This window comes from Erpetoichthys calabaricus, chromosome 2, assembly GCF_900747795.2.
Source record: "Erpetoichthys calabaricus chromosome 2, fErpCal1.3, whole genome shotgun sequence".
Taxonomy (NCBI): Eukaryota; Metazoa; Chordata; class Cladistia; order Polypteriformes; family Polypteridae; genus Erpetoichthys; species Erpetoichthys calabaricus.
This window is the reverse complement of record NC_041395.2, coordinates 289,484,080-289,511,669: the sequence shown is the minus strand read 5'-3', so window position 1 is coordinate 289,511,669 and position 27,590 is coordinate 289,484,080. Positions and strand designations below refer to the sequence as shown.

Below are 27,590 nucleotides of genomic sequence, written 5' to 3'. Positions count from 1 at the left end.
CCGGGATTTAAAGATTTTTCTCTTAATCGATGGTTGATTTCTTGACCTGAGGAAGTCAATCTTCGTTCCCCCTTTGTTTTTTTTATAAACAACTCTCTTACCTCTGTTTTGCGACGCAGCGCTGCCCTTTGATGTCGCTCCCCACACCCCGACTTGAACACAGTGGGCCTCCCACAACGCCACACTCCGGCTCTCTGGATCCTGGGCTGTTGCCCTTTTAAATTTCCCAGCCCCTTTTTCATCTAAATTGTATCATTGTCTGTAGGTGTCGTTTTCTTTGAAATTTCAGGCTATCCCCTCCCCCGTCTGTCCCAGGTAATGTCACCATTGTCATTCTCTGTATGGTGCCTCCGGTTTTTAATAAGGACAAATAAGCCCTCCTTTGAACCGGGAATCTCCGGTGCATCATAACATAAAGTGTTAAAACGAAACTGACCCATTTGTGCGAAGAATTCCCAATTGAATTAAATAAATCAACTGGATTCTTGCCATTGTCTGTTTGTGCAAAGAAAGGGGTTAACGTACTGCGCATTCTACTCCCAGTCCCGAAAAGATTGTAGATCACTGGGTGCGATCGGTAAAGGCTGACGAGCACTATAAAGGCAGTAAGATCTTCAGCTTCGGACAGATTCTGGGGCATTTTACAGAAGAGATAAATAGCTTTACTATACACACACGTGAGATGTGCTTTTTAATGTGATTATTTTTATTTCTGATGAATGTGATTATTAGCGTTTACCGCATTGCACGTCAGGTGCAACTTGCGCAACTCTCTACTGTAAAGAGTGATGCATTCCTGCAGTCCATACGCGACAAATCTAGCATGTTAAGTCACTGATTGCTTAATTGATTAAAGCCATTTAAAAATGCATGATGGTCCGAGCAATTCGGGGGTTGGTTGGGGGGCCTCCAGTCTATAAAAATACAAAGCAAACCCACGGGCGGAAGTAAAAATGTAAACATTCTAAATTTATTGCACAGCTCCATTTACACGCAGCAGACCGTAACTTATTCAGACAGCAGAAAGGACATCCCCCACGGGATCGAAGCAGAGCCTTTGCGCGACACAGCCCCCGTGCTGTGAGGGCTCCTTTAAGAGTCAGGCTCCGCCCCCGTTTTTCGCGCCGGCCCCGCCACTTTCATAGGAGGGGGGCGGGGTCACGTGACTCGCCTAGGGATTCGACGTGAATCGGTCTCAGCCCCGAAGCCTCGGCGCCCGCATTCCTCTCCACATCAAGATTGCTGTAAAGAGAGAGAGCGCGAGCGAGAAATAGCATAAATAACAACATGATCACACAGTGGACTAAACCAAACTGAGAGCGTCACTGGATTCAGCGTACCGCTCGCGTTTTACAAAAGAATACAAGCGCAAGACGACTGGAGACGCCTTCGCAACTTTCCTCTCTTTCCCATTTCTAAAGGGTTGAAAAATTCTTAAACGTCGGGTTTTTTCCTCTCTCTCACTCTCTTCTTTTTTTTTTAAGAGGAAAACAAGATGGCTGATGACAGCCAGTGATAAGGGCAAAACGGAGCGTTTACCTTTAAGAGAAACAGGGGTATAAATTATTTTTTTAAAGAATTTTGTAATTTAAACCAGCGTTGTACGCGGTTATCGCTGTTTATGAGCAAATATCTATATATCTGGTTATTAAAGAATGTTTCTATTTTTGTCGAAACTGAAGCCCGTGTGCTGAAACGGTAGGATCCTGCCTTTTGGGGAATTGTGTCGCCGACCGTTTGGTCTGATAGAAAGGCGTCAGCGGAGCCTTCATAATATCACGCTTAAAATAATTTAAACGAATCTATTTTAATATATATAGAAGAATGTATATATCTATTTTGGTTACCGAATTGAAAGAGTCGTCTGTACAGGACTGACTTCCCTTTTGTAGCAAACGGCAGAGGAGGAGGAGGTGTTGTCGGTGGAAGGGAGGGGGGCGAAGAGGAAGGGGGTACATTTGGGGGAAAAGGAAAATAATAGCATTGAGAATGTTGCCGATTCCGTTCTGCGCCACGTACGTATACGTTTAATACGTATATATAGTATATGTATACCTTATTAGAAATCACAGACGTAATAGTGGCAGAGGCCTTGTGTATAGAATCAAATTGTAATTGATTACTTTGTTACACAGAAAAGCCTTGTAGCGTAGTTGCTGCTGGCAACGACTGTCTACCATTACGGATAACTGCTTTACGCAAATTAAAACGGACATTGGGGTTCGCTCTGTTTTCCCTGAAGAAGCCTATCCTGAGGGATATTCCCAGCAGTACCGAGAATTGATTTTTTTTTTCTTCCTCCGCATACCGAGTCCCCGCGCGCAGTAACTTGTTGGATTGGATCGTGTCGCTTTTAACACCCATGACCCTAGGGCACTTCGAAGATACCCGCAGCGGGCGGAACGACTGGCGACGTTAATGACGTTTGAAACCAGCCTGAGAAAGGCCGCACTTCCGTGCCGCTCCGAGTAAGTAAGAAAGACGCAGCTGTGGCGGACTATCGGTAGATGTCCTGTTGTTTTTCTGGAGGAGGGGTGTGAGAGAGAGGAAGCAGCACCTTCTTGTTGTTATTTTTTTTTACATTTAAAGGCGTGAACTGACGATTACTTTAAGGTCATGATTGACCTCATCTGTCTTTTTTAAAATCTTTTTAAATAAGGAGCCTTTACTGTTTCTCATCTGTTACTGGGAGTGTTTTTATTGTGGCCATCCGGATTACTGGCGTTCACATTAGCCGATGGAGTTAGGATTGTAAAAATCGTTTCCCTTGGAATGAGAACAGTGTTGCTATGGAATGGGCGATATTTTAAAGGAAAGCACATCAATAAAAGCACAACTTTAGTTCACGAAGGAACGTTTTTGAAATTGGTTTTGGTCTCTCTGGGTTAGGCTCTGTCTCCACCCAGTAAGGAACTGGAATGTGAACCGTTTTTAAAGCTATACGAACTGGCAGTTTATTTATTTGGCTTAAGGCGAAACGTCTGAGGAACAACTTTGGTTTAAGTTCCCTACCAAAAAACCTTTATCAGGAATCTTAGTGTATTTGATCTCGCTAGTTTAAGAGCAAACCTGGGACACCTTGCTTGAAATTACTCTTAGCTCCCGTATTTCGGGGATTTTATTTACGGATCAAGGAGTTGGGGACATATTTAAAAAACAAACAGACACAAGTTTTTAAAAAAATTAATGAGACAGCCAGCCCAAAGAGAGCGGCCATGGCTGAAAACTGGAAGAACTGCTTCGAAGAGGAGCTGATCTGCCCGATCTGTCTTCACGTGTTTGTGGAGCCCATCCAGCTGCCATGCAAACACAACTTCTGCCGCGGCTGCATCAGCGAGGCCTGGTCCAAAGACACGGGCCTGGTCCGCTGTCCAGAGTGCAACCACGCATACAACCAGAAACCGGTCTTGGAGAAAAACCTGAAGCTGACCAACATCGTGGAGAAATTCAACGCGCTGAACGTAGACAAGAGCCCCACTGTGCTCCACTGCATCTTCTGTCGCCGGGGCCCACCACTGCCGGCACAGAAGGTCTGTCTTCGGTGCAACGCGCCCTGTTGCCAGTCTCACGTACAGACGCACCTGCAGCAGCCTTCCTCCAATCCGGGGCACTTCCTAGTCGAGGCCGAGGATGTGCGGGCCTGGAGCTGTCCTCAGCATGATGCCTACCGCCTGTACCACTGCGAGACCGAGCAGGTGGCCGTTTGCCAATACTGCTGCCTGTCCAGGTGCGGGGCCAACCACAACCACTCCGTGTGTGACGTGGAGAGCCGCAGAAACGACATGCGGGTGAGTCAAATGTGCTGTTAGGCGGGCCCCCTCGCTCCCTTTGCTTTCCTTCTGTTTCTTCTCATAGCGGCCTCGATCACCGGCTCAGTTTGCTCACCCTTGGGCGGGTTCCTTTTCATTAGATTTAGCTAGAGAATAAGCGCAGTCCCCCATACGTTGTCCAGTTGCACATCTGTTTTAAACCCAGATTTGTTTGTATTGCAGTTCTTAATGCATAACTGAAACGGTAATCTCCTTTTGGCTAAAGCCAATGCTTTCTGCATGTATCAGGAATAATGCGATTGTCATATGCTTGCAAAAGGATGGCAATGCAAGTGACCGTATGACTATTAAACTTAATTTTGAAGTTGGGGGTGGCACCACGCTGGCAGTGCTGCTGCCTCACAGCAAGGAGACTGCAGTTCAAATTCTGAGTGTTTTATGCATGCAGTTTGCATGTTCTCCCAGTGCCCGCATTAGTTTCTTCCAGTTGCTAAGGTTTCCTCCCACAGTCCGTGGAGGTGTTACCTGAGCCAGCAATGTTAAATTAACCCAAGGGCTCCTGCCCTGTCCAGACAGTTCCAGGCCTTGCACCAAATGTTTGCTGGGATAGGCATCAGCGTCACCACAACCCTGTTCTGTGTAAGTGGGTTTAAGAAATATGGCTTAAAGTGTCATCAGTATATTGTAAAAACCGAGCTTTGAGTTGTAATGTCTTGAGAGTAAGATCATGCATAAATGGGTTAATTTATAATATAGTTATAGTTTTAGTCTACCGTACACCGTTTATTCATTTGTTTCCCTTTATATATTTTATTGGGTGGTGTCATGATGCAGTGTTGAGGGCAGCTGCATGGTGAGCTGAACTAACATTTTAAAGTTAACCAAATGCTTTTTAAGATATGAGATGTGCCTTTAAGAGGTTTTATAATGCAGGATAGATGTCGGCAAACGTGTCTATTTCCAAACATCTTGAGTGCATTTTTAAATATTGCACATTTTAAGATATTTTAAATTTACTCCCTTTTCACATTTTCGATATCTCACCGATTTTTATCATTCTTCAAATTGCATTTCAAGATGTATTGAAAGGGAAATAACATCCTGTGCATTGTAAAATCCATGAAAAGCAATGTATGATATTTGAATATTGTTTCCTGTAACGTTGCCTAGGTTTTCAATAGGACTTCCTGATGTTTTTAGTATATCTCAAAATGCTCTGGTTGTTTAATTGAATATATTCTGAAATGTAACACTGAGACTAATCCTCCAGCCAAAAATATCCTTTATATACTTACCCATGTGATTTGTAGTGATGGCTGGGAGAAAAAAACGATCTCAAGCTTTCATACACAACAAGAGCAAATAGTTTTATGATGAAATGTAGTGGCTATGTCCAATGGGAAACAACGTGAAAAAGTCCAAAAAAATTCTCATGTTACCATTGTCATGTAATTCAAATGTCTGTTGTCCAGTCGTATGCTCAACATGTGCAAACTGCATGCATTTCTTGCAAAAATATTTTACTACTACCGGAAAAATTGGTGTACGTAAACAGAAAAGGTATATTCCGTTAAGTTTGTGCTTTTGAACTGAAGACAGGACTCTTGACCAATCAATGTGGGGCTGGGTTGGTGGCAGGTCCTCAATTCAAAAGCCAGGAATTGGCCATCACTACAAACTACATGGGGTAAGTAACAAAAAAAGAAAAAAATATTTGTGTGGATTATTCCTGGGGGATTGGATATGTATCCATGTGTTTGGGGATGTATCTACGCCTGCTTCAGGAATGGTTCTTGTCTGATGTTCTTGGGATAGGCTCTGACTTTCCCGTACCCCTAAAAATTGTATAGTGGTGGTTTTCTTCATTCATTTCTTTGAAGATACAGTTTGACAGTTGCATTTACAGGTATAAAATACAGTGTCTTAAACTAGAACTTCACTTCTTGTTTTGCTCCATTATTTAAGTGATACATAGAGTACATCATTAAACATCTTCAATAAGAAAGTTGAAGTTACTCTAAGCAAAAATTCCTATGAATAGAATGTTCAAGCCTTTGGTTTCCAGTTCCAAAGAATATAACAACCTGTTATTAGGTGTTTCTATACCAAAGAACTAAATATATAAAGAAGGAAATATTACATTAAGTAAAAAGTTCAACTGCATGTAGAAATTGGCCCCTGGCTAAAATTAAACCAGAAATAAAACAAGTTTTTGAGCTCCAGCATTAGTATTTGAAAACTTGAGTGGCTAGTGTATTCTTTCTGGTATATAACATGATTAGAGAGTGCCCCAGTAGGACAGCACACTTTACATTTTGTAGTTTACTATAGTGGCGTTATTGATTAAACTTTGCCAGAACAAGCAGATATGAGTATCTCCTTCCCACATGTCATTATAAATGGGTAATTTAGCTACCCCTGCCCAGGATGGGTGCCCCCTCGTCAATATCGTGCAATAGTGTTACATATAGCTAATGCTCAACTCTCTATTCATTCAGTATTTCTTAATCTGTCTTGCTCTCTGCAGGCATATTTTTATTCCTGCATACACATACTTTTTGTATATGATGTTGTATTTTCTTCAGATTTTATTTGAATGTAGCAGGTTGGATAATGACTGACTGACTGTTTGTCATGTAACTAACTATACAGTAGGTGGGGATTCAAAGACAAAAATAAGATACATTTCCTTGTATGCGTGAAGAATTGGCCAATAAATGTGAGATTCTGGCCTCATTTTTGATTTTCTAACATTGTGTTCCTTTTTGTGACAATTTCTTCTCATAGAACATATATAAGCTCTTTGAGTGTCTTGTAAAATCCTTTAAAGAAAAACTACATGTTTAATGTGGGTGGCCTAGATGGATGGGAAATAGGGCTCAGCGGACTTCTAATTATGAAGCTTTACAGCTGGTGTTTAGTAGTTTGTGGTCCAATCAGTTGGGTTACATTAAATAACTCGGTTCTTATTTGTGTTGATACCATTGAGTATTGTTCATGAAGGATTTTAAATTCAAGAATTTACAAATGTTCAAGGGTGTCACAATACTGAAATTCCCATCTTCGATAAAGTACTTTGAAAAGTATTGATATTCCATAATTTCATTTGATATGGGTAGACGAGCATATCTAAGTGAAGATCACATTTTTTATCCAAAAAATCTATATCGCTGGATTCCTTTTGAGGGATTTCACTTGTTCAAAAGCCTCTGAGATTGACTTGTATTTAAGAACAGTAGTGCATTCTTTAATACTTGCTTTCATTAATGTAATATTTTTTAAACAATGTTGTTCATTAGGTAGTGAACTTGTTCAGAAGCTTCGGACATTTCACATTTACAAATCAGTAGAGTGCAATTAGTGAAATCTCTTATAAACATTACTGTAGACTAAAGCAGTGCTGTCCAAACTTTACCCATTGTAAACTCCCTAAGAACTTTCAAAATTCTGCTGGATGCCCCTACATAACAGGTTGGGGAGACTACCTGAGTAAAAAGTTGATGGCAAGGGGCCACGTATAGAAAGTGAATTGGTACATTTTTTAATGGTTTGTCTTTGTACTGAGTTCTTGAGTGTTGATTAATACAGTTTTTGTTCTTCCTCTAGTTGAAGATCAAACTGTCTGAAAAGTATTTTTTTTTTTTAATAACCTTTTTATTATTTACTGCCAGCTTTGAAAGAAAGGGTAGCCTGTTAAAATTAATATAAGTAATACACATGTAAATTAAGAATGCATAATCAAGGAGCAAAAAGCAGATAAAGAGCTGTGTGTGTGCTTTCCCAGCCGAGTATGTGTACAAAGAAGAAATGAGCAAAGGTACAGGAGCACAAAGAGATAAGAAATGATCATTCCTTAATGTGCATACGTTAAATCAAAAGGTGTCCTATAAATACCATGGGATCCCTTCATTTGAAAGCTCCAGTTTTCACTGCTAATTGTGAACAGTAACACCGTGAATGAGAGGAGGTGGAGCTGCTGCTCCATGTGGAGAATGCATTGTGTTTGTGTGTGTATATGATAGTCTATGGATCAAACTTGCCGTCAAAAAAAAGATGGCATAAATGGATGAAAAAGGAAGTCTGACATGGAAAGGATACCTCTTATAGTCCAAAGAGACATGCAGGTTTAATTTCTTCCTTTATCTTCATAGTAACATCTGAAATCTACCAGCATTAAATGTGAGAGTGGAACACAATGTAGACCAGTGGGTAGAAACAGAAAAGATCAATTAAGAGGAAAGTTATTATGCAAATGGTTGTTACAGCAGCTGCATAGATTACATTTGAAGGACCTGGCAATGGTTTGTAAAAAGTGACATGTTGACATTCTGATCATAATAAATGAGCCCCACTAGTTGGCCAGTTGCATATTCAGTTTTTGGAGTTCTACTTTTCAGCTTCCAAATTCATTCGATAAATGTGAATTTCCAGTAGACTTTTGGGGGAAAAGTGTGAAGTCACTGTTGGTTTACTGATTTGTTTATACAGAAGTATTTAAAAATTCTGTTTTTTGTAAATAGCAAAATAAATGCATGAAAAGGGTGTTGCATCTGTTCAAACACACTATGAACACAATACCTTTTTCTGAGCAGATATTTTTTTTAATATATCATTGATGGCAATGAAAGATCACAGAACTAAAAATAATCCATCACTCTTAGCATTTTGGAAGAATATACTAAATCTGCATGTATAAGGTGAGGGAGGATTTGTTTGCCAATATGACATTTTCTAGCCTTTTACTATGTAGTGCTATGCTTGATTGTTTTACATATGAGTGAATTGAACAAGGTGCTGATTGTGCATTATGGTATGTGAACATTATTGCTTGTGATAGACAAATACTTCACTATTGAAAATATGTAATGATGCCCATTTTTGTCATAGTGGCATCAAAAAAGAAAGGGTCAGAGAGAGAGGGTTTACTGACCAGGGCTGCTCCAGTCGTGTTTTTTTTTTTTTTTTTTTTTTTTAATACCAATCTAAATCGCCAATTTTGTGTTACTTGCTAGCATTGACTAATTCCGTTTCTGATGTTTTTAATTTTTTTGCACTAATATCCTGCACAACCAGCATTGAAGTCTTGTGTTCTATATTAAAGTATTTTTTTTATTTAACCAGCAGACCATGGCTGTTACATCATTTCACTTTGTTAATAAAAAATGAATGGGTAAGCTTATTGTTCAGTGACCATAAAAATATTTTAAAAATTGCTTTAAAATACTTTTTTTTTTAACTAAAATATTTACAGAAAGCATTTACCCAGAATACACATGCCATAAAAGAAAACAATTCTTGTCATATGTACAAGCCACAGTTATAATAAAATGTTCAGATTTATCAAGGAGAGATACAAGGTTAATTTGCTTAACAAGTTTACATGTAAAATTGACACATTTGGCTCTTAGCTAACAAGCCAATTGTTTACTAAGCAGAAAGGACAAATTATTTATCTGTTCTTTTTCTAATTAAAAATAGTATCTGCTGTACTAAACACAAGTTCAGTCACTGTCCGCAAGGAGTGTCCATTTTAATTACAGGACAAAATGAGGTCTGACCTCATTCTTGTTTAATTTGTGCAATGGACTCACCTCACTTTTGTTACACTGTGCTGTTACTTTCCATGTACAGGATGACTCCTCCGATTTCTGCTGGCTCGGTTTATTACTTCTTTACTTTATTCAATGTAAAAGCCTGTATTTCTGACTCCTCTCTAAAAGTTTGACTGTCAGCTCTATTTTTACAGGAAGTTCAGCAGCAAAATGACATGTGATTCCTTGACTATCGTAATACTCTGTAAAGGACAACTAACTTTCCATAAAACATAGAAAAGCAGGTTCTGATTGAGTAATTTGGGGTGAAAATCGGACAGTCTGTATCAGAGCATCACTATTAAACATTGACACTGGGTACTTTCAAATAAAAGTTGTATCTGCTGTCAAGTGTACACTTGATTGATAAACTATGGAAACTACCTGAGGAAAGCATCACTATGCAAATAAATCAGTTGTTAGCCAAACTGTATGAGTTGAGGTTGTCGGGTGAATATATTATGAAGTGCCAAGTGGTGCACCACATGAGTCATGTAACTGGCACAGCAAATGATACATATATTTTTATTTTAGTTTTTAGGGTCTCAGTGTCACATGATTTAAAATTCTTTATTTTGCCTAGGTAATAAACTGTCTGTCTCTAAATCGTGCAGTTTGAGGCACATCCCAAACCTTTAAGCAGAAAATAGTTGAGAACCTTTAAAAATTGACAAATACTTGCTTTAAATCAGTGTGTATTTGTACTAATGACTAGCATATGATAGGCCTTGAGTACCGGTAGTTAATTTATACCTAATAACAGAATTTGGAAGAAAACAGAGATTGCAGTGTTAAAGCTGACAAAACTTTGACAAAATAATCTTTCTGTCTGTATAAGTAATAGGTCATTGTGTCAGAAATTATTTCCTTTAAAATTCCAGAAGCGAATACTCATGGTGAGTAAGTGTTAACTGATCACTCAAGCCTTTACTTACCTTTAGGGCCTAAAATGTGAAGCTTGGCCTACATTTTAGTGCTGATGTGTCTCTGAGCTTAAATAAAGATGATTGTATCTAGTAGCTTGCTCCTTGTTTACTTTTTTAATAATGAAGTTGTTTTGTTTTTTATTAATGAACACCAATTTCATTTTGCACATTTTTTTTTTTCTATCCATTTTCTAATCTGCTTATCCCTTCTGTGCAACAAATCCATACTTGCCCTTTTGAATTTCCAATTAAATAAAGCAAACTATTTGCTCCTATTCCTTTTATAATCTTCATGTGGTCACCTTGTTCACCACAGCTTAAGTATAGCGCATACAGTATATGCTGTTAAGTAGGTTTCAAATTCAATTTTACATAACTTTGACTTGACATTCTTCAATATTCCACACCTTTAGCCTTTGGATAATTTAGCATAAATTGGGGCTAAAAATGGTGAAGCAAAGTGATTACAATTTCTTACGCGATTAGTTGATTTAAGATAGGATGTTTGATTTCCTATTTAAAATAGTGCAAATAATTTTCCAAGGTAGTCCTAAAGATGAAACAACAAAGTGAATATTTAAAGTTAAATGAAAATTGATTACTACATAAAGTTAATTTCATTAGAGGATATACTGCCAGACTGGGCAGGGTCATGACTGAGTTTTATTTAAAGCGGTGAATTAAAGATGCCTTTATTCTTAAACTTTGCTTAGGTTGTTCATTTTTGCCAAATTGCTAATGTGAGTTGCAACCAGACTCCTTTCTAAGTTTAATAAGGAATTCTCCAATTTTTTTTAATTTTTTAATTTTTTTTGTCCTGCTGAAGTAAAAACAGGGATTAACTAGGGCATGTGTAGGTCATTCTGTGTGCACACCAACTTAAAAAGAGGTTGTGGTAAATCGATGTGGAGCAAAATATGATGCATTTACAGTATAGGCAGAGTGCCAGTTACTCTTTTGGTCTGTGCATTGGGCTGGGTCATAATATTTTTTTAATTTAGAGAGTTCACTAGAATTAATTCCTATCCTTGTAGATTGGATAAATGTATTGTTAACGGTTAGTGTGTTGTTATTGCCTGCACTTTGTGTATTGTTTTGTCTACTTCTGATTCATGTTTTAAAAGGTTAAATAACAAAATATTCAATTGGCTGAATGCTTTCTATTTTTAGTTATCTTTTGCTTGCCATGATTCCCTCTAGTACTTCAGTTTTTAACTTTGTATTTTTTATTGTTCATCCCTACGTGCAGATTAGTGTAGCATTGCAAATACAAAAGTAGAATTCTTGAATTCAGTTAAATTTGTATTTTCAGAATAAGTTTAATCAGTGTCTTAAAATGGTTGTAATTTTTGTTTAGCCCTTTCGACAATGAGAATTCATACATGTAAACCTTTGCTAATAGCTACCCTAAAGTGAAAATACAGTTTATAATAAAGTTAACTAATGCTTTTAGAAGAATTGAGTGCTTTTTACCATTTTAGATACTTAACAATTCAATTTGCATGTGGTCTTTTATAATTGTATATATTGTCTAAACTGGGACTAACTACAGGGAGAAGCCTGTGTACCTGACCTAGATCTTGTATTTGTTTTGTGTATTATGTATCTAATTTGAATAATCCTCTTAGTTGTGTGCTTGTAATGGTATATTCTGGAATTTCAGTGACATATAGGTGGGGGATGGATTTGAGGTAGGGTCAATTCTTTTGTAGTTTACTAGAGGAGCTGCTGGGTATTTTGTTGCATGTTGCTTCAAAATAAGTTATTGCCAAACTTCTTACAAGGTCACGTAATCATCCAGCAATAAAATAGTAACTTTAAGTAAGGTTACTGTTGGGTTAAACGTGTGTCCTTGAAAATGGCAGTAATTAGTGCTTTTTTAGTATGTGCATATGCTCATTTCATATTTTGTAATAGTTTATGATTTAATATGACTATTGATACAAAAAAAGAACAGCAGGTTCTCTGCATTAAAGGAACTGTCCTTATAGCGCTTTTTTTTTTTTCTTCAACATCCACCACTTCTTGCATGGACAAGAAAATGGCCAATATTATGAGCTTGTCTCATTCCGTTTCTTTAAAACATTGTTGTAAAAAGTGACAATGGAGCACACCGGAAAGGAATAAACGTTTAATTGCTGGCTGTAGGTTGTACTGGTTTGTTATTAGTAGAAAATTAATTGGTCCTCTTTTGCATTCACAAATGTTTTTAGCTTCATTGAAGACTGTGACAGCAGACCTTCTTAATGGTCAGTGTTCCTGTTAAACATTAAGAGTCTAGCAGTCTTACTGCCAGATTAACTATAATGATTTACTCTATGTGTATTGAGTTTTTTTTTTTTTTTTTTTTTTCCTCCCTTTCTAATTATTCTGGCCAACACATTTGATTTAATAGGTGTTTACACCTTACAAATTTTGTTTGAAATGGACTAAATCTAGATATCAAAATGACAAGATGGATTTTTGCATTCTGAGAAGAGTACGTTGTGTGTCACATTAAATAGAAAGCTGAAGTGTGTTTAATCTTTAGATTAATTTAATTCTGGGTAGACTTGTTAATGGAGAGGTTTTAAACTCTGAAAACTTGTATTTATTGTGTAACACTTTCCAAAGGAGTCATTATATGAGACATGCATATTTATGTATCCTCATAACTTGATACAACTGGTGTAAACAAGACATGCCAAAAAGGGTAGCTGTTTTATATTAATTTTGCCTTCCCCACACTAAAGTGGTAAAATGGACACCAGTATAGTTTACTGCAAAGCTTATCTACTGAAGTAATGCAATAAATCTGATTAGCTAGCCATATTGTAACCTGTTTTGCTTGTATGAATCTGAATCATCTTTGTGCTGTCGTAAGCAAGGAATTCCATTCTTATTAGTATTCAGCTGATGGGAAATGACATGGGCTGTTTAATGTGTAAAATTTATTATAGTGCTCATTTCATAGCTAGACTTAAAATGCAAAAACACGTTTACTTGTCAATTCTCCATTGTATTGTATGGCGTAGATAGTTCCATGCTGTGGATTTGTTGTGCTTCTTTTTTAAATCTCCTTGGCTTCAGTTTGCTGCTGTGAGTGCTGGGTGGGTGGGGCATAATGTATGTTTAAACAGAACAGCTGCATACTGTCTTGGGTTTTTTTTTTTTTTTTTGGCTTTTCTAAAAACTGTAAAAAGTCTGATTCATTAAGCCAGTAGACAAATATGCTGTACTAAAATTATATATATAATTTTTTTTTTAAACTACAGTAGATAGAGCAAGGGGTGCATGATTATGCCAAAATTATTAATTGACGATTTATTGTGTTTGATATAATTGTGAATTCACTATAGTGAAATATTTATTTTGTCTTACCAACTGCATATGCTATATTCTGAATACATTCAGAACAACAGAACCTTCATTTTGTAGGGATCCACTTTAACACTTTCACATAAAAATGTTAACAATGGATTAGTTGAAAATTAAAAAATTGACTTGGTGTTTAACCTTCTCAGCATTAGATCTGAGCGTCGCATCAGTTGTAAAAACAGTGCTAAAGGCCTTAGTCCTGAGTGTTGTTTTGGCAACTGTATAGACATGTCTTGCGTAAGACCCAAGGATTACTCTGGCTGTAAAAGTGCCGACAGCATTAGAACCGAGCATTACTTGGGAATTGATATCGGCATGTCTTGCATAAGCATCAGGCCCGAGCATTGCTGTAGACGCATCTTCTCCTAGCCTCATATTGGCGTCTTATAAGAAACTCCTCATCGGCAGTGATGACAAGGTGAATCTGTCTTCAGGAAGTAAAATTGAAACAGTCAATGAAACAAAGTGATTCTGGTGAATCTAAAAGTTATGCTTGTGTCACTTGCACATGTGCTGTGTGCTGTATTAATATTATTATTTGTATCATACTTTCTACAGTCCTGACTTTGTACTTTTAGTGTTTTGGTTGTTTTACAGTAGAAAGATGAGATTTAATAAGTATTTTTCAAGTGAAAAAAGCATTGCATATTACATGTTGTTTTTTGGAGAAAAAATTCAGCACTAAGGAGGTTAATATTGTTTGTTTCTACAATGAAAATGCACATTTAAAAATATATATATATATGTCAGTATTTCACAGTACAATAAATCATGTACAAATAATCATGAAATCAAGTACAACTCGAACCCAAATATTAACCATGATTGAATAATGTTAGAAACATAGAACATAGAACTGCTGTGTTACAAAAGCAAAATTAAAAAAAAACAAAAAAAAAAAACAATCTTAAATAGCAGTAATACAAGATTAAGAAACAATATAAACACAACCTGATAATACAGGTATGTAAGCACATTAAGTGTATAAAATATTAATATATAACATACTAGCGACTGGAATTCTACATTTGTGGTGGCTCTGAGGCTAGAGATCTGCACTGGCAATCGGAAGGTTGCTGGTTCGAATCCCGTAAATGCCAAAAGGGACTCTGCTCTGTTGAGCCCTAGAGCAATGCCCTTAACCTGCAATTGCTGAGTGCATTTATATAGCACTTTTCTCACTACTCAAAGCAAAGAATTCTTATTACTTTCTCTGCAAAAGAGAAAGTCCCTGAAATATTTTGTTCTAATATATAGATTTAAGCAAATTTTGGTGTTTCACCCTCTCCGGGGTGCAAGGGTCCAGATTGATGGTATATTTGGCCATGTATTCTGTAACAATATGGACCATGGCCTGGAGGCAGGGATATTTGTGCGCCCATGGATACACAGGCTAATGCACTGTTGTACTTTCTGATATTTTCCAAGAAGTGCTTGGAGTTTGGGTCTAAATATGTCAACAGGTTCTTAAACCTGTCAGGATATCTGTAAGGGTTAATTCGAACTCGACCTTTATGGCAGCAATTGTATTCTCCACCTTGCTTGTTCTCACACGGGTTAAGTTGAATGAGTTGCAATGTTTGCACAGGTTGTCAAATGTGCCAGAGTGGTGCTCCGGAACTTCGTCCTCAATAATATCTGTGTGATTGCACATGGCAATGCCGTGCCGCTGAGCATTTTCACACCGCAAGGCATGGGCTGCTCGATGTCTTTCAACCCATGCTGCATTTGCGGCTGCATGAGCTTCTTCAGTCGCTTGTGCACGGCAGACACGATTTCTTTCAGCATTAGTAGCATTTGTTAGCCGCACGCTGCTCATCCCGTTTGTTGTGCACGTTGTGTATGTCTGGTCACATTAGCAAGTCTACGTTCCTTGTCAGTCATGTGACTTCGTTTCCTACACGTCCTTTCCGCGGCCGCTGCTGTTGTGACTGCATTGCGGTCATCACTCATTTTAGATCTGAGATCGGCTAAAAGTTAAACAATGACCGTTGTTAATACCCAGTCGTCATTACTCATGCTTCTAACTTGTATTGAGTCGAGGTATTGACGCGAACACCATACATACGGATACTATCAAATTATATATAAGGATAATAGAATTTGCTTTTGATAGCATACACGATATGGATCTGCATTATAGCCATAAATAGGTAATTAATGGACCCCACGTTACTGGAATTTGATGCTGCTTGCTTATCTTTCATGTACCCCCCATAATTAACTTTGTGATTGAATTTTAGACGGTTGCATAAATTTATGCTTGTACTGTAGCAATTTGCACCATGTTTTTAATCAGCATTGTTACTAAGGGAAAAAAAATTTCAAATTACGGGTTAATTTTCATTTTGGAATTAAAACTTTTATAAAAAGTGTCAGGTTAACACATTACTTTCAGGTTTTTCTAGAGGTTGCAGCAAACATGTAAGAGAAATGTAAACTTTTTGGAAGAGAGTGCTTCATTACAACACTCCTTTATGGTTCAGAGCAGTCTGTAACTGGGAAACCTCAATTCCTGGCTGAGCAATACTACTATATGGAATGTGGTAATTTCCACTATTTGTGATTTTATTGTGGTAACTATAGTTGTAATCACGATTAATATACAATTAATTGTGTAGCCTTAGTGCAACTCAAACTAAAGCCTTCATTAGAACATGTTAATAAGAACTGACAATTTCACAAAAGCTTTTAACTTATCAATCCAATTTATTCCATTTCTCCAAAATAAAGTTGTCACATTTTTAATTTCCACAAAGTACGAATATCTATATTCCATGTCTCTATATCTGTGTTAAGAAAAACATTGTGTGAAATATACCGTTACTAAGTTTCCACCTCTGTCCCTGTGCTCTTGTTCAACAACTTCTTTTAAAATTACAGCTTGCATCCATTGTACTAATTGTCTTTGTAATAATGATATATTGCCTTTTAATCTCCATTTGTGCAATCTAAAAAGTTCAGTTATTTTAGTTTTTCTCTTATGTAGTTACATGTTATTGGAATATGGAAACTGTAACTCTACACAGTAGTCTAGATTGAGTTATTTAGCTTATTTAGCTTCTCATTTGGTTTGTTCTCCACATATCACTTGGGTATGAAAAGATCTAATTAGCAGCATTAATCGCTTTTATTCAATGAATGCAGAACATGAAGTGTCCACGATCTTCTCACAGAGTGTACTTAAAAGCTTCAAGTTTACCATTCTATATTCAAAGCTGACTTTTTTTTGCTTCTTTTGTGTAATACTTGACATTTACTTAAATTTAATTTGCAATGAATTTGTCCAAGTCTAAATTTAAACTGTAACGATTTAGTTGATTTTAGATTGTCTGCCATTCCATCTAGGTTGGTATCATCTGTAAAAATAAGAATATAAGTAACAAGCTGATCAAATAATCATTGTAAATTAAAGAGTGAAGCTGCCTGTAACACTGATCCCCAGTTGGCATAATTTTTAGCAACACCTAATTCAGCAAAAGTAAGTTGCCCCACAACCTTTTGGTTCCTGTATTTAATCCAGTTTTACCCCTTTCTACACACTGTGCATTGAATTCGCACTCCTTTAACTTTGATCACAAGCCTCACATATAGGTCCTTTATCTTGATTTTTTTTCAGAAGGTTTTTAAATATCATATGAACCTCTCTGATCGTATGTTTATATTGTTTCCTTAAAGAATTTCAGCATATTAGTGAAACACAGTCTTTCTAATCCAGACCCACATTGACTGTTCACTAATAGGACATGTGATTCTCTGTTTAAGCTCAACTTTTTCCATTAACAATAGTGAAGTAAAGTGAAGACTTCAGAAAAAATGTGCCAAATACCAGTGTCATCAGCAAAAGTGTGGATGGACTCAAATGGACAAAAAATACAAACATTGAACTATGGATTACTGGGTGATTAAAAACATTTGACCCATTTTAACCTTTATTTGTCAGCTTCTTACATGGCTTTTTCTTTTAAACTCTTCCATCCAAGGCATCATCCCAGATTTCTCCTTGTGATCACTACCACTGGTCTTTGCAAACTAGGTGGTTGTTTAACAAACTACACACTCTGAAGTACTTGATACATTTTATTTATATAGCACCTTTTATTGTTTTGTGCAGTTGTATTTCAGGGTCTTGCGTATCTTTTTCTGTCCCGGTTTGATTCAGTTTGCCCTCTTCTCTTAAAGTAGTGTGGCCACTTGTATGGAAAATTTTAGCTTCTTGGCAGTCTTTTGAATGGAATAATGTTTATTTGTCAAGCAACAATAAAATAATGTTTGTGTTTTTTGGCCATTTTATGAACCTAGAATTGAACTGCAGGAATTGCAGTACTTTGCAAATCAGGGAAAAACAATTGATTTGCGTTATTAAACAGAATAACAAGGTTCAACCTCTTCTAGCACAATTTCGGAGGATTCTTTAATCCTCTATTAGAATTTAAACATGAGTAATGAATGAGTGAGCTAAGAGTTTTTACCTTTTAGGACACTGGAGTAATGGCTGAGAGATGTGTGTTATTTGCTGTTGTGTGAATAATAAATGTATACATCAGTAATTCAAGCAGTAACTGCCAGTTGAGTCATTAGTTATATCTTGGCTATATATTTTAATCAAATTTAATAGTAACTTTGTTTTATGTGTGTGTATTCGTGTGTGTGTGTGTATATACAGTATTAAAATTTAGCAATTGTGTGTATCAAAATTGGCAAGAATATTTCAAAACTTGTTAGGCAAGAAATCAGGACAGCTTAGTAGTCTTATTAATAACAATAATGTCCAGACAGTCCATATTGATTTTCTTTAAGTTGAAACAGAATGGGGCCTACTACTGAGTCTTGCAACTAGGTAATGAAAGATACAAAAGAACTTGGATAAGTATATATTAAATATAGATGTTTCGCACAAGGATCTGGCTATGGAAATACATTTATTATGAACCATAAAGAAGACAATTCTATCCTGTCCAGCTAAGCTAAATTTAATGAAATCCAGTGTATAGTTTAAATGTGACTTTTGAAAAATCAAGTTTGCAATCTACATTACTAAACGAGGGTTGTATATATGCACGGATGCCAGAAGCAAGCCATGCCGAAAGCACACGTGCACAGAGCCTCAGCGGCCCAGAGTCAAACCCAGAACCAAAGGAGTCACAGCTCCAAAAACAGCTTTAGTACAAATATTTATTTAATTAAATGAAAAATTTCCAGAATGCTCCCACCCTCCATGATTTTTCATCTCTCCAAAGATCGGAGGGAACACAAAGTGATTGCCATTCTTGGATTTGCGATTCTTTAGAGAATCGGGGAGTTTACTGGCACAGTGATAAAGTAGTATTTAGGTTACAGGTATTGTAGATCAGTATTGAACACCTATCCAAAATACCAGAGATTAAACAATGCGTGAAATGATGCGCCTTCCAAACAATCATTGAATAGCTGCCATCGATTGTCAGGCAGTATGTGAAGTGCTCCACCTGGGGGTATTTTTATTTTTTTTTTTTTTTTTTAAAGGCAGAACCCATTTCTTAAATTACGCACCCATGTTGTAATCGCATGAGCAGACGGGACACAATCGTGACATCCTAACTGGTAATGATGCCAAAATTCCCTTTGCGCAGCAGTCGCACTATTATCATTCTTATAAAAGGCTTTCACAGTGAACACTTGTTGCACACCACTCCATTGCTCCATTATAACTAATGGCAAGGGGTTCTAAACAAGGTTGCATTGGTCCCAAACAACTCCCGATGCAGCAGGGGCGCTAACGCCTAGTTCCAGAATTTCCAGTTTCCTGCGCCACCCTGTGTGTGTGTGTGTACATATATATATATACACACACACATACATATATATGTGTGTGTGTGTGTGTGTGTGTGTGTGTATATATATATATATATATATATATATATATATATATATATATATATATATAATCACGTATATATAATGTATGTAGTGTGTGTGCATGAGACTCTTCACCTGATGACTACACACCAGTGACACTTGGATAGACAAAGATCAGAGAGAAGGATGAAATTATCTTTCTGCTCCACAAAACTTTCGCTCATCTGGACAAAGCTATAAGCACACTGTTGATTGTTTTTTCCAGTACCGTCAGTACCAACTAGCCATCCCCATTAAAGGGGTAAACTCAAACATATGCAAGTAGATAAGCCTATGGTGTCCTGGATAATGGACTTTCCATCTGGCAGGCTGCAGTTTGTGGGGCTCCAGGACTGTGCCTATGATACAGATGTGAGCACCACAAGGAACAGTCTTGTCTCCTTTTCTCATCACTTTGTACACCTCTGACTACAAATAGACCACCAGGTCATATCACTTGCAGAATTTCGCCGATGATTCTATGCTTATGGGATGTGTCGATGGTGAGACTTGGGAGTAATTTGTTTCTTGGTGCGGAACGAATTGCCTGCAACTTAACTTCAGTGCAAATGCACTAAAAAGCCTCATATTGTTCAGTCACTGTCCTAGGAGTAGATTTTGAGGGGGTCCACATCAATGACAACTGGACTGGTCTCATTACACAGAAGAACTATGTAAGAAGAAAGGTGAAAGTAGGCTCTTTTTTTTTTCTTAGACGCCATAGTTCCTTTAATATGGGCAATGACATCCTTCACAGTCACAGATTTACAACTTAGTGATAGCCAGCATTATTTTCAGTGCTGTATTGTGCTGGGATGGTGACATCACTTCACGGGAGGCCCACCAAATCGACAAACTAAAAGGCTGGGCTCAGTTATGGGGTGCACTCTGGACCCCCTGGGCTCTTTTATACCAACAGGAATTTGCCTCACTGTGACTGTAACTGCTAAGTCAGATGTTTACTTTTTAGTTTTGTTCCTTTTTTTGGGGGCATTCTGGTGTTTGTTCTGACCATAAATAGATATAGTATATGTCTAACTTTATTTTTTTTTTTTATTTTTTTTTTTTTGTCTAAAAATTGATTAGTAATTGCTGTTTACTTGTTTGTGACACAGTTTATCTAATTGACCTGTTCAACAGGACATATGGGCCTCTTTTGCATTTACAAACCTACTTTTTGTTATGTAAACAATCCCATAATCCTCTGGGCATAGCCAGTCAGGCATTTTTTTGTTTTTAATTTCATAGAATGCATTCTATTTTCAGATTTTTGTAACAACAGTGTATAATTTGCCGTGCATTGATAAATCCTCTTTTCACCTATTAATTCTGCTGCCACCTTATATCAGCATACACTTTCAGAAACCTATATAATTTGGTTTCTGTACAAACTGAAGTTGTCTGATTACCGTTGTGGCTGTGAAAGTTTTGGCAACTATTGTGCATCTAATATGGAATATATAATTTGCCATTTGCAGTTCTGAGAGCAATTAAGAAACCTCAACTGGACATGCAAATTCATGTCTGCTAAATGTTTAAATCATCATTTTAAGATGAGATGTATTTTTCTCCTTGTTGAATGTTCTATTTTTTTTTTAATATGATTTGTCAGTTGTTAAGTAAAAGTCAAAACTGTAAACTCCTATAAATTACTTTTTAATATTTTGTTCAAGAAAGCTGTGTGTTAGGCAAACAAAGGTTGTTAATATTTATCTCAGTTCAAGGGAAGAAATAGCCTCCTAAATTATTCTTCTGTTTGAATTTCATGTTGATGCACAGAATTTGTGCAGAGGTAGGTTGTGAATGCGTATGGTTAGAAATTACTCAGTCATAAGGCGTGAATCCTGTATCTTTGAAGTTTACCTCCTGAGCTACAAGGCCACTGTGCTTATGTAAATAAAGGTGTTGATTTATTGTTATTTAAGTTAGAAACATGAAAAAAAAAGCTTTCTAGCAATGGTCATTTGGTTGAGATGTTTTTATATGTAATAGATTTGTTGCATCTTCCTTGTCCACTAGATTTTAAATGATATTCTTTAACTATCTTGACGTCTTCTGTATTTTTTTTTTTTTTTTAAACATACGTTTGGTCCGTCAGTTTGTGATCAACAGTTAGTGTAAATTTCTACCTTGTTCTTATTTGTTCAATCATCTAGATCTCTTTGAACCAATTCTCTGTGATAGAGTATGAGTGGGTAGATGGCACATCTGTTTTAAGGTCTATATCCTATTGCCAGTTGTCTGGCCTATCATAAGAATAATATTGGCTTTGTTCCACTAAAATGTGTTGATCTGTTCACTTTTCAAAGCAGATGACTCATTCACCAGTCCTCTGCTGCATGCATATGCTGAAAATGACAATGTAATGCCCTTGTATGTATATTTACTCATTTTATTAATAATGGATTCTGTGGTTTTGTTCTGCTTGTCATGCAATTCTTTTCTGTTCTGTTGTTGACCATATATTATCCTAAAAAGTAAAACAATCTTTTTCTGCTTCAGATTTTAGTCATAAATGCTTTTAACATTGACACTCCAATTAGGATAGTAGCTTTGCTTTATTCAACCTAGCTGCTTACCCACTTTTTTTAATGGTTAATACAGACTGTAGATCTAAAAAATGATGTGTATAGGATTAAAGACTTTTTAAAGTGAACACTAGCCAGTTGTCAGAATTAATTTGACTAAAACGTAATAATGCTCGAAAGAGTTGTGTGTTAGGTTAAACAGCTCCTGATATGGTTAGCATTCTGTTCAGTGTTGACTTCTGCTTTGCACACAGTGTTGCTGAAATATGCCCTTCATGACAAAACAGGCTTAAGCAGGTTTAGAAAATGCATAAGTAACTACTTTTTTTTTTTTTTTATCAGTGAATAATTTAAAAAATATTGCTTTCAAAAAAGTTTAAAAGAGAAACCACAAACTTGATTCTCTTCGGAAGTTAAAGCCTCCCTCTTTTTGAGGCTTCTGTGCAACATAGCCTCTTCCACACACCCACATTGCTTTTTGCATCTTTTACTTAAGGTAACCCATGTCGTGAAGTGATTTGAGTAAAACTTAGTTTAAATCTCTTCAAACCTTGATGCTTTCACATTTAACTGATGTACAACATGCAATCAACTATTTAGTACAACTCTAGTAGGAGTGGCATTGTGAAAGGTCTTCCTTGTAGTTGTAACCTAATCATTTATGATGAGTATCTGAAATGGCTTAGAAATTCAGTTTATTTCAGTTTGCTGCAATAATTGTCACCTTTTTTTATGTCTTGCAGCAAATGTTAATAAAGCAACAGGACAGGATAGAAGAGAGAGATCAGGACATTGAAGAACAGATCTATAAGCTGGAGTCTGACAAGCGACTGGTAGAGGTAAGGAGCTACTTGCTCAATGGTAATTTTACGTGGCCCTTTTTTTTAAAATTTTTTTTTGGTAAATGTATCTGAATATTTACCATATTTTATTTTTTATAGATTTTTCTACCTCCTGTCAATAAGAAATTAAAATGCAGACTCCAAAAGGCAAAGTTTGTGCACTGCTTTTGTTCATTGTTGTGGATTTCCTTTTTGTCCTTTATAGGATAAGGTTCAACAGTTGAAAGAGGAAGTGAGACTGCAATACCAAAAGATGCATCAACTTTTAGAAGAGGATTTGGGGAAGACCTTGGAGATTCTAGACAAAGCCCGTTCAAAATTTTGTGAAGAAAACTCTTCTCAGATCCTACAGCTTAGTGAACGTCGCCAGGAAGCCAAAAAGTTGCTTAGCTCTGTGCAGATGGTTTTTGACAAGATGGAGGACATTAACTTCATGAAGGTATTCTTCCAGATGTGCTTTAATATTGATACAATGATGACAGAGCAGTGCATCATGTTTGGATTGTTGTGCATCATACTCTTCTTACTCGGTTTCTTTGTATGAAAAATGTAATTTTATGTTGTGCTCTTCTCAAAAGTTTTTAGTTGCAAACATTTTTTCTAATAGTCAAGGTGCATAGAAATTGTTTATTAAAAGTTTGCATAGAAATTACAAGGAGATACTGCTTAAGAATTGTGATTACTTGCATCTGTATTGAGAAACGTTTTTTTTAGATTAAGTTGAAGTTTCTTGTGTGCACCAGTAGGCACAGTGAAATCCATTTGCCTTGGTTTTTTTTTCCCCCCATTTTGGTGCTAAAGACAGTATGTCTCAATAATGAATTGTGACTGTAGATTTCTGTTCTACTTTCTTGCTGACATTCCACTAAAACAATGTTAGAATGCAGGGTATGAAAATCGTGATGCACCGTTTTTTGGTTCTTAGTTCTGAAATACGCAAACTTTTTTTCTTGGTGAAACAGTACAGAAAAGCCTAATGAAACCAAAACTAAAAATATCATTAACTTGAACTAGTGCTAGCCGATATAGCTTAAATTTTATTGTATATTTTTATCTGCAGAGAAAAGGATAGAGAGCGTGATTTGTGTGTGTATTCTTTAAATGTACACTGAATAGTTAGTTGTGCATTGTCAGTAGAGTGTTAAAGCCAAAGGTACATAAAAACCTATGTTGTGAACACCAAGCTGATATTAAGTGTGAATCTTTTGCAAATCTGGCCAATCAATTTGCTTTAGTATTGATTCTCAATTCAATATGTATTCAATGCTGTATAAAATAAACTTTATAAGCATCAGTTCAGCAGTCACACCACCTGCAGACATCGGCAAACGTCTGTTTTGGGTTCATTTAAAATATGAAAAAGGCTCCTTAAACACGCCAGCTGGCTCTCAGCATTCCTTTGAGAGTGCAGGCACAAAGATGATTTGTTAGAGGTCAACCTGTTACTAATTCAAAATGTTAGTGGTGTAGAGGATAGAGAAGGAGAGATTGGCTGATTAACGAGACACACACAATGTACCAGGTCCTTAAAAATGAATGTACAGTACATGGGGTAGCCTCATATTTTCCAGCAGTGTGTTTTATTTTGGAGTCATTTCCTGTGGCCTTCGACAAGAAGAGAGCTGCAGGTGCGCTAGACTTGGCGTGGCTTGGTTACTGAAATAAATAACCTGTTTCTGACGGTTAATTACATTTTCCCTGTGTGTGTCTCACTTTAGTAGTCTTACAGGACTTTGCAGTATTGTGTGCATGTTTAAAATAAATAACAAATGTATTTCATGAATATACACACATACTCTTCCTGATGTTAATCTTCCTCACATACTAGTAAACATATACTGTAACCATATCCGTAAAGAACAGACCTTAACAATAAAAAATAAAAAAAATTGTCCAGGATGACTGATATCACAGCACAATCAATTGTGTGTCCTTCCCTAAACTTTGTGTGTGTGCAAACATTGTATTTGGTTAGTAAAAAGGAGTATTTGTTACCAATACATTTTAAATTCTTACATGCTAAGCATTAAAAATAAAGAAAATGTAACCATTTATTCCATCCATTTACATAGCACTTTGCATATAAAAACAAAATATCCTAGATTAATGGGCTTACATTGATTTATTACTGTTTTATTGAAGAAAAATGGCGTCAGTGGCTGTTTTTCTTTTAATTTCTTTCAGTGTTTCTATTAAGAAGACTCCCTTTTTATTTTTAATTTTTGCATATGCATAACCTATCATGCTGTGTATTTCTGAGTATTAAACAAGTCTATATCTTTATTTTAGAATACTAAAGCTGTGAAGATTTTGACAGATAGGTAAGTATAACAGCAGAACTGCTTTTAGGATTTAAAAAAAACAAAAAAAAAACTTAAGTCTGCTGCCTGTAATGGAAAAATTAATTTAACTTTTATCTCTTTGCCAGAGCGCAGAATTGTACAGGGAGTGGATTACCTCCTCATAAAGTGGGCCATCTCAATTCTAAACTGTTCCTTTCAGAGATCTCAAAGAAAGAGAAGAGTCTAAGAAAGATGCTGGAAGGTATAGTTTTTGTAATAATGTTACTGGACTTTTCCTTCCCTCTCAATGGGTTACCTAAACATCTCTAAAGCATACTATCACCTGACATGCAAGTTGACAAGGTTCTAAAAACAGTCAAGGTTTTGGAAAGAAAATTGGCATATCTTAATGAAACATTACAGCAAGGACATGTTTTCCTCTGGAAAAAAAATTAAAAATTATGTATTTTAAGAAGGGCTTCATATTTAACTATATGAATTGAACGTGGCAATTCCCCATCCAGAGCCTTTTAAAGTTCTGAAAATGTCCCTTGCAGTTAATGGTATAACAGAGAGCAGTCTGTAGTGACAAGCTATGCGGGGTTGTGTAAGAATTTTTTTTTTTTTTTTTTTTTGAACACTTAAAACACTTTTGATATGTTCATCATCTTTTCCTTTGTTTTACAGCTCCTTTTAGCACTCCAGCTCACTTCCTCCAGAGCATTCCTGCGTATCCCTGTACCCTTAGTGGTTCTGGAGCGGAGAAACGCAAGCACTCCACTGCCTTCCCAGAAAGCAGCAACTTCCTGGATTCTCAGCCTGGAAAAGTTGGAAAGCAGTTCCTGTCCCAGGGTTCCACTTCAGGAGAGGGTCAATCTGCACAAGCCATGGTGCCTTGCAGCTCAACCCAGCACATTGTAGGACTCGGCAGCACAGCCCAGGCCGTCCATTCCAGCTCAGTCTTCCCCACCTCTCACTACCCTAATGGGAGCACCTCTCAGCAACCCATGCTTCCACCTTACAGTGGCCGTAAAATTTTGATGTGCACCGTGGACAACTGTTACTGCTCTGGAGTCCCATCAGTGTCAAATCATAGCAGCCACCCCCCCTACCCAAGGTCCAGCTCATTTGCCTGGACAGTGACCTCCCAAGAGTACTCTCACTCACTCCCATCTGCTCCTTCAGTGCCGCAGTCACTCCAGGGGCTGTCTGTACGGGACTGGATAGATGCCTCTCAGACACACAGGCATCCCGACTTTTATGGGCTCTATGGCCAATCTTCCACTAAACATTATGTCACAAGTTAACCTTTGACATTATCAATAATCCATTACAGAAAGTGTGCAAATAAAATGAAATAGTGTGCATCCATCAGGCCTTTTCCCCTATCACCTCGTTTCTTTTAATCAAATTAAACTGCTATTTTTATTCCCTTTTTCTTTTTCCAATCAACATATGTTAAACTTCACAGTTAAATGTTGTCTTTATTTAACTGGAAATTTCAGTTTTAAGAGCAATTGGTGCATAGCTTACTGCTTTAAACTTTCATCATGTTTTTCAGTTGAATGTTCTGCCTGACTTTCAATGTATTTGTTGCTGGGATATGTCCGGCATACATTTTTTTTTTTTCCTTTTTTTCTTTTAGGCAACCTTCTGTGGAGCTTAAATTTAATTTGCAACACAAATCGGCACAGTGGGTTAAAATCTTCATGAAATGGGATAGATTCCCAGAATATTCTGCTTGTCTCTGAGCACAGACAACTGTGTGGATGGCAGTTTTTTTTAATACAAATGAACATTCCCCCCCACCCTGATTGTACAAGAGAGCAAGAAACAAGCTCTTATTTATTTTTAACTTCATTTTTTTGTCATATTTTAATATTTTCTTTCTTAAATCATCTTGTGTGGAAAAGCAGACTGATCCAGTTGCTTTTAAAGCTTAAGGTCTTCTTGGGATTGCAGCATATCAATGAATGTTGGATATGGGAGACTCTTGGACTGAAAAGATCATTCAAGGCCTTGAGTTGATACTTTTTTTAATTTTCTACCCCACGTTGAACTTCCTGCGCCAAGCGCATCAACGGGTCACTTCCTGTCTGTAGCTGTGAGCACTTGAGAGAGTGTAAGCACACTTCCTGTGTGTGAGTGAGTGAATGTGCATCAGGTGTGTGAGGGTTAGAGAATTTTTTTCATAAATTTTATATGAAAGATGTTCAATTGCTTGGAAGAAGGTGGGGGGGGAGGGGGTCCAGTTGGGCATACAGAGGGTCGAGCTTATTTAAGAAGAGCTGTTCGGTTGACCGAAAAAATGTGCTTGTATACATTTGTTTTGTAAATATTTTGTGAAACAAAAAATGCAGATGGGATGTGATATTAAAAAAAAAAAAAAAAAAAAAAAAAAAAAAATCAAAAATAAA

The 27,590-nt window shown here is 36.8% G+C and overlaps 1 protein-coding gene across 1 annotated transcript; it reads left to right on the top strand.

Moving 5' to 3' along the window:
• The first annotated feature begins 1,189 nt into the window (after positions 1 to 1,189).
• Positions 1,190 to 27,590, top strand: LOC114647171 (E3 ubiquitin-protein ligase TRIM8-like). Its single transcript, XM_028795736.2, has 6 exons — positions 1,190 to 3,788; positions 22,793 to 22,888; positions 23,097 to 23,330; positions 25,181 to 25,212; positions 25,320 to 25,435; positions 25,861 to 27,590. Exons 1-6 carry the CDS (start codon positions 3,216 to 3,218, stop codon positions 26,478 to 26,480), a joined length of 1,671 nt encoding a protein of 556 aa, XP_028651569.1. The 5' UTR covers positions 1,190 to 3,215; the 3' UTR covers positions 26,481 to 27,590.